The following is an 8361-nucleotide window of genomic DNA, read 5'->3' on the forward strand; positions in this document are numbered from 1 at the left end:
GAGGGAGGGAGGGGAGAGGGGGGGGAGACGGAGAGAGAGAGATCCAGCTTTTTTAGCCTGTGGATTTCTGTGCATATCAATAAAACTATGCTAGGGTTATTTTCTAATTTGTTGTTGAGTTTTATATGTGTTACACCAGCAGATGATGGGGGTTTGGGATTGCCAAATCCAGGTTGGGAAATTCTTGGAGATGTGGAAATGCGGCCTGGAGAGGACAGGGACCTTAGTGGGGTGCAGTGCCATAGAGTCTGCCCTCTAAAGCATCCATTGTCTCCAGGGGAAGTGACCTCTGTTGTCTGGAGATGAGCTGTAATTCCGGGGGATTCCCCGGTCCCATCTGGAGGCTGGCATCCCTACTTGTAATGCTTTTTACCTTTCCTTTAGTGAATTGCTCTCTGTTTTAACTCCATCCAAGCTTTCTTTGTGGGAACACACATGAACAGTCAAAACAAAGGAGGAGCGCAGGGGAAATTCTGTTGGAATGGGCAGGCCAGAAACGTGCAGTCTACAAATGTGAAGGGGAAGTAGAATAGAATGGAGAGTAAACAGTGAGGGTGAGGGTAGGAAGAGCAGGTTGGGGAAGGTGGTTCATTGGTTAGTAGAAAATATATTGTTTTCCATTTATCTGGAGAATCTGAATTTATCTGGAATTCACATTCTGTCACTAAGGTGATTTAATTCAGTCAGTGACATTTCCTATTGACAAGCACAGAGTCTGAGCAAAGGTTTGTTTTATGTGCAGTGTAAAAATATATCAGAGAAGCAACTTTCACTGACTTCCTCAATTCCATTGAACCTAGGACATACATGTGCGCACAGAGTGCTTTTTAGAGTGGTTCCCCTAGCTCTTTTTGGTTTTCAGATAGTTTTGATGCCTAAAATTTAAAAAAAATGAAGTCTGATCTAGAATCAGTTAATCATACACAGCCTTTTAAAATAAGTCCTGCTAAGCAGAGTTTGTAATTCAAAGTAGTTCTGATAAGTGAAGCAGAAGGTAAGTAATGTGCAAAAAATCTTGTGTGGGTCAAGTACATAATTACATATGCATGTGCTGTCATGTCACAACTGACTTATGGCAACTCCAGCAAGGGACTTCCAAGGCAAGTGAGAAGCAGAGGTGGTTTGCTATTGCCTTTCTCTGGAGAGACATCCTTGGTGGTCCTCCTTCCAAATATCAACTCTGCATAACTTCCAAGGTATTTATTAATTGTTTTAACTTGGTTGTTTATGCCATTTTAATGTTGTTAGCCGCCTTGAGCCAGATATCTGGAAAGGCGGGATATAAACATAAACAATAAATCAATAAATAAATAAATAAAGATCTGATGAGATCAGGCTATACTATACCATTCCATATCCCAGATCATAGTTAGTGTCTTGCAAAGTATGGGGGTGGTGTTTTCTTTTCTTTCTTAGATGGCAAACTCTTATATACTTGGCTGCTTCAGTAATTTTTATGTGGTAAGGAACGACAGCTTTTTCCTATACAGTTCTCTTTAAAAAGGCTTAAGGTAAAAGTGGCAAACCCATTGACATGTTCTCCCCAGTTTTTCATTACAGATTTTGCACTGTTCCTGAGAGTCTGCCATTTTGCCTTAACAATCTACATAGCAACAATATTCATCACAGACTCTTGTTTGGTTACAGATTCACACTGCTTTCTCTACTTTATGGTTTAAATGTTGAAAGCTTAGAGTTGGAATGAGCTGCAGGACTGGTCAAGCTTTGGTAGTCCTTTCTGATGATCCTTGTCAAGGCTTAGTGCAATCCAAGAATGATGTCCCTTGAGGGATCTCACTTAGGGGCTGAGCTTGCCATGGGATAGGAGCATGATAAGACAGCTTGTGGGGAGATGAAGAGTTGCAGTTTTAACCCTGCCAGGTGGTGCAAGGAACAGGGTGGAAGGAGCAGGGTAGTTTGTGCAATGGACAAGAGAGAGGAGCTGTGAGGGAGACAATAGAGGAATAAGATCAGCTGTTCTGCATTAATGGTCATATGGGCTGGAGGTCAGCCTTTCTGGTTTGCCGCATTTGTCCCCGTATGCAGTGGAGACCCCTGTAGAGCCAAATAGGGAATCTCATTTAATGGGTAGTTTCATAGGGTAGCCATGCTGATCTGCAGTAGAACAGCTAGATTCAAGTCCAGCTGTTCATTAGAGTCCAGCTGTTCACTTGAATCTAGGTGTTCATTTGGGGTAACGGTTCTACTAAAAGCCTGTTAAAACTCCAGTGAAGCAGGCAGGGTTGACAGATTCGGACATGATTTCCATGGTGTCCCAGCTCTGTCGCCTCTTCAAAGTACACCATAGGCCGAAGTACATTTTGGATTTCTCTGTTTTATCCCCTTCCAATCCTCATGTGCAATGCTGAATATTGTCTTTGTCTTTACTGAAGAGAAGATTGTTTTTCCACTGAACTCTTCTTGTTTTGTAAAGTAGTTATATATATTTTGTTCTCCTAAGGTTAGAAACAAGCTTAGTCTGACAGGGCTTGTTTCGATAACTCCTTCTTGTCTGTTTGATTGCTGTTGTAATAGCTTGCTGAGCACCAAAGTCAAGGCAATTGTTCTTATAATTCTCTGGATCTGCTGTTACGCTTTTCAGCAGCAACAACAAAAATCCGTGTTTGCTTCCCCCCTTCCCCCACCGTAGTCTGCCAGGACATCACTTTGTCCTCTGAGAGTTCTCAGCAATAAATGTCAGTGGCTCTTAGGTTTCTTAAGCCAGTTCCTTAAGCATTTTGTGATGCATTTCATTATCTTCTGCTGACTTGAATTGCCTCAAATAACTGTTGTCCCTTTGTACTCACTAACTGACCTGCATTCCCAACTCTGCCCTGTGGCTATGTATGGAAAGATCCCACCCCCCATGATTTCCTTTGACTGTGTTCCATTTCAGCTTCCCAGTCTGTCATTCAGTGATGCTCACTAAATCTCCCACAGCTTCAAATGAGCCACTGTGTACACTGAATATTGCAAGCAAACAAGGACAAATCTTTGGACATCTGGCATTTTTCAGAGATTTGAGGGAGAGGGGAGTGTTCTGGTTTGTTGTCTAAATTAAGGTGGCCTCGGTTTGTGATCATATCTAGACATATTCTATGGCTGCATGCTTATTGATGTCTTTATATGTGACTTCTTGGGGTTTAAATCCTCAGGCTCCTGATGGCGATGAACACATTTAAGATCTCCAAGAACAGTCAAGTACAATAACACTTAATTCTTAGCAGCATGAAATGTAGAACTGCAGCACAGAGTAGCAGAAAACTAGCCCAAATCAAAACCAGCTGTTCTGTAATGAGAAGTGTAAGCAGCAACATAAAAACAATAAAAGCAACACCACCAAAAGTAACATAGATTAAGATAAGTAAAAAGATGAACAATAATGTTTTAATCTGGCACCTGAAAGTCATTACATTCAGTGCCAGGAAGATGATTACAGAGAGGGTAGTCAATAAATGAGGTGTTACCACAGAGAAGGCCCTGTACTTGATGGTAAATGGTGGCTCCTCTGAATGGGATCGGCTAGAGCAGAGCATCTGAAGGGTGTTGGACAGGCTCTTTTGAGAACATGTAGCCACTGGGATGGCTGTGTTGAAGGAACAAGTCTTCCAGTCTATAGTAAATGTTGACTTTTTAAACCCTTGTTTGCTTTATTTCCTATTAAGGACATGGCATCATGAATTTAGCTTATTGCTGCCCTCCTGAATTAGTAGGGCTTCCTCTGAATACAGATGCAAGTGAATCAATGAACAGCTTGCCCATATAGCCATCTATGGGCATACTACAGCCACACACCCCAGCCTCTGCTAAACGCAGAGCCGGTGGGGTAAAACAATGACATGCACTCTGGATTCTTTCAGCAGGGAGAGCAGAAAGGGGGTGTGTGAACTGAGATTAGCGTTGCCACTTGAAGAGCTCCAATATAAGTAACACATTGTGAGACCATAAGGAAATAATGTACTCGGTGTGTTGGAACATTACCACTGATTTATTAGAATACATTGTCCTTGCAGTACATTAAATTAAAGCTGCTCATTCCAGTTATGGTGCATCCCTTCCATAAATATTTTTGAAGTAAGCAAGGAACAGTTCCTTGAAATAGCAAACAGGCAGCAGGATAGAGGCCATTGCTGTATGTGTCACAATGTTCTACTCTTTCACCCTGGCTCTACTTTGCCTGTAGTGAATAAAAACTGTTTCTGCCAGGCATGTAGGTAGTCATAAGCCTGCAAAAGAGGAAGGGATTTCAGGTCAGGCTAAGATGTAGCATTAGGCATGGTGTACATGCCCTATATAGAAATTAAGAGAGACCAGAAGACAGTGTGAGTCACAAGCCTGCAAAAGAGGAAGGAATTTCAGGTCAGGCTAAGATGTTGCATTAGGCATGGTGTACATGCCCTATGTAGAAATTAAGAGAGACCAGAAGACAGTGTCAATATGACCTCTTTAGCAAGAAGTGACTTATCTACATAGTAATGTGTTCTTTTCATCTTTGTTTACAGCAGTCGTCACTTCAAGACCCTTGCAGCTTCACGCCCACAGGCATAGCTTCTTGTTCTGTCTTAAAGCCATTACATGGGTCTAGTTGAATATTGTATTGCTGTGTGTGTTTGATCTGCAACAATGTCATCCCTTGCTGTAGATAGTGCGATTTAAGATTTTTTTTAAAACCAATCTTTTATAGGTAAATGGAGTGGATTTAACTGGAAAGACCCAAGAGGAAGTTGTCTCCCTGCTGAGAAGTACCAAGATGGGAGGGACAGTAAGCCTTCTCATCTTCCGTCAAGAAGAAGCATTCCATCCAAGGGAACTGGTGCGTATCCAAAACAGCAGCTACAACTTTTCAGATGGATATGAGCAAATAATCCAATGTATGGCTGGGATGGGAATGCAGGAAAATAAATAAGCCTTTGTTGTCATTTCATGTGGATGTTGTCTTTCTGGGAGGAGTATAATCTGGATTTCTACAGCAATAATAATTATATTAAAAAACTATAAAGCGCTTTCCTTAATTATTTATTTGTTTATTTGAAGCACGTAGTACAAAGAAAGGGGAATTTATGCTGTCCTGAACACCTTAGAGGGGAGGTGGGAAGAACTGTGTATGCTGTCCTGAACACCTTAGAGGGGAGGTGGGATTAAAATATGATCTCGCTGCAATTGCCACAACAAACCAGGTAATCCTGAATTGTTATTTCCATATTGCAGATGGGAAAGAGCTGAGGCTGAGACCTTAGCAAGATCTTGGTAGAGGTGATATTTGTGCTGCAATTGCCACAACAAACCAGGTTGTCCTGAATTGTTATTTTAGCAAGATCTTGGTAGAGGTGATATTTGAATCCAGGGTTTCCTGTATCATGCCTCTCACTCTTAGCCCTCATGCTGCACCAGCTCCATGTGTTAATAGGTGATCCAGTGTGGGTACAGTGTTGGAATAAGATTTAAGAGACGGAAGTTCAACTCACCCACTCTGCTGTCAAACTTATCAGGTGATCTGGGACTGCTTGCTCATTCCCAGCCTCACTTACCTTGCAAGGGTATTGCTTGGATAAAATTGGGAAGGAAGAACCATTTACACTGCCCTCAGCTCCTTGGAAGAATTGTGAAATAAGAAAGGCATTCACTAGACAGAGCTAATGTTTTCAAATCATGGGCGAAAGACAGCAAGTGCCAATTAGGGACCGTCAAATGGATCTGGCTCAGACACCTACAGTCAACTGGATTAACTCAGTCTTCTGCATTCATCAGTCCCTGCTGGAGAGCTTGCTGTTTGTCACACTACATGAGCCATGTCTTCTTTATCATCAGAGTGTTTAAAATTAATGCAGGACAGGATGTACGAATGCTTTGGTTTGGATAAGAGGAATGTGCAGGGCAAGAATATTGTTCTTTTAATACAATAGCTTTATCCCCAGGTGGGAAAGACACCCCACAGTTATTAATTTGGCAAGGTAATTCAGAGAACGCTTGTTGGGTAATTTAGCTGGAATAAAACAATCATGGTATATAGACTACTTGTTCCGCAAAGTGGGCACAACGGATAATTGCAAAAGGTAAGATTTTCTGCCAAATGGTAGGGTGAAAAAGCAGCCAATGTTGAATAGGTATAGTTGCCTTACCCTGGGTCAGAGCACTGATGGCTCCTCTGACCTGTGGAAGCACTCCAAGGTTTCAAGAAGGTGTCTCCCCTACTCTGCTGAAACTGAATCCTTCTAAATGGAACATTGGCAAGAATTGTACCTAGGACTACTGGCATGCAAGACATGTGCTCTCCCACTGACTTATTAGGGGTCAGTTATGGTAGGAGTTCCCAACTTTGTTGAACATGTGAGCTGTTTTGGAATTTTGAGAGTATGCAGCGGGTGCCACAAAAAAGGGGGGCGTGTTGGGGTGGACATTGGGAAGGGGAGTTTCAACAAATGTTAAAGAGACTCTAAGCCAAGCATTCTTCTCTGATGCAAGCAGCTGTTTCCAAATGGGTACTTCCCACAGGAAGAAAGATGAAGCACTTCCCACTCTGGTGAAAGGCTGGTTCTTTGTTTTGGGGAAGAAGCAAGTGCGCTCCAGGAAGTGTATCGGTGAACATGACTTGTGCGATCACAGTCTGTATTCAAGTAGAGTGCTGCAGTTGGCTCCAACATAAACTGCTTAAATTATAAAAGAGAACAGGAAGGGAATGCTTGTATACTTTTCCTATTTGGCATGTTGCATGGAACATATTGTTTTAACATTGACTCTGTAAAACAATGGATGTTAAAATAATGAATTGCCATTCTTGCAGCTCAAGAGTACTCATAATCAGCCTTCCACACTCTGTCTTGCTTTTTGTAGAGGGAGGTGATGAAGATCCTGTGTATTCCTCTATGCACAATACTGTGTATTTTGAAATCAGTGCACAGGCAGGGGGCACAAGAATGCTTGCCCCCACCAGTGCGTGATTGCTTGATCATGAGCAAGGATGATATACACATAGGAAATATGCACACATAGACTCAATCTGTGTGATCAGAAACATTTGAAAAAGCAGCTTTGCCAATTATAGGGAGGGCGGTATGCTTATGATCGTATGTTGGTGGGAGATGGGGACTGTACATTTGGGTCCATTCCCCCTCTACCTGTATTGATCTCAGTACACATAGAATTGTGTGTACAGGGCTTGTGATGTGGAGGATAGACTCTAGTGGAAATAGGAGCTTTCTGCCCAGCATGATGTTTATGAGGATGACTGAATAGGGTACTATGCGTATACAATGTACAAATACAGTGTCCATAAGAATAGTATCGTGAGGTTTTATCTCTTAAACCTATGGATGCTGCTTTGCTCATTATCTCGATCTCTTTTGTCCCAGACAGCCTGGTGTGTTCAAGTGTACAGAAGGTACCAGCTTTAGTCCACAGTATCTCCAGTTAGACAGTGGCAGGTGATGCGATAGACCTTCACCTGAGACCCTGGAGGGCTGCTGTCCCGGAGGGCTGTCAATCAGAGAGGACAGTGCTTGATCTTGATAGACCCATGTTCTGACTCGGTATAAGGCCCACTTGATAAGTCCTTGTGACCAAGCATGCGCAATATGTCTTCTTCCTTTAATCCTGCTACTTACCATCCTCCATGGCTACAGGAGTCTCAGCTAAGAACTTTTAACACCCCGCTTCTCCATCCCCACCCCCAACTCTGTATGTTCTTGGTCTGGAGTGTCCAAAGACATCAGCTAAGAACTTTTAACACCCCACTTCTCCACCCCCACCCCCAACTCTGTATGTTCTTGGTCAGTGAGAAGGCAGGAAATCCAAGGAAAGCATAAACTTGTCCAATCCAGAAGCAGATAGTATTGTCAGCTTTATATACCCTGTAATCATGCTCCAGACAGAAATGCCATTAGAATTAGTTTTGGAGCAGTAGCAAGCCTTTGGAGATTGCAAAGCAAGCTGCTTTCAAGAAACCAGAGAAGAGACTATGTGTGAAAATATAGCAAGGGAAAACTGCAGTGCATTAAAAAAAAAACCCTCCTGTGTCCAGCTCATGATGGAGAATGGCTCTAAAGCAAGCTGCTTTCAAGAAACCAGAGAAAAGACTATGTGTGAAAAAATAGCAAGGGAAAACTGCAGACAATAAAAAAAACCACCCTCCGGTGTCCAGCTCATGATGGAGAATGGCTCTATAAAAGGTAGCAGATCTCACTCCTTTCGCCTATTCCACCTGCTCAGGAAATCCAAGAGTAATGTCTGTCTGTTTTTCAGGGCTTTCTTAGGAAGGTCATGTCAAGCACAACATTAATCTAGAGGGACCATTCAGGATGAGCATTTCCTTTCATGGCCTTTTGTATTCACATGTAGATGGGCTCCCAACAGCAGGGGGTCTTT

General features: G+C 42.5%; 1 protein-coding gene across 1 annotated transcript in view; it reads left to right on the plus strand.

Moving 5' to 3' along the window:
• Positions 1 to 8361, plus strand: part of LOC107123499 (partitioning defective 3 homolog) — a gene marked incomplete at its 3' end in the record, with an annotated part of 471021 nt that overhangs the window by 457171 nt on the left and 5489 nt on the right. Inside the window, exon 11 of the mRNA XM_015426751.1 lies at positions 4685 to 4813. Within this exon, the coding sequence (XP_015282237.1) occupies positions 4685 to 4813 (129 nt within the window). The remainder of the gene's footprint in view (positions 1 to 4684; positions 4814 to 8361) is intronic.

This window comes from Gekko japonicus, unplaced genomic scaffold, assembly GCF_001447785.1.
Source record: "Gekko japonicus isolate JY-2015 unplaced genomic scaffold, Gekko_japonicus_V1.1 scaffold230, whole genome shotgun sequence".
Classification (NCBI taxonomy): Eukaryota; Metazoa; Chordata; class Lepidosauria; order Squamata; family Gekkonidae; genus Gekko; species Gekko japonicus.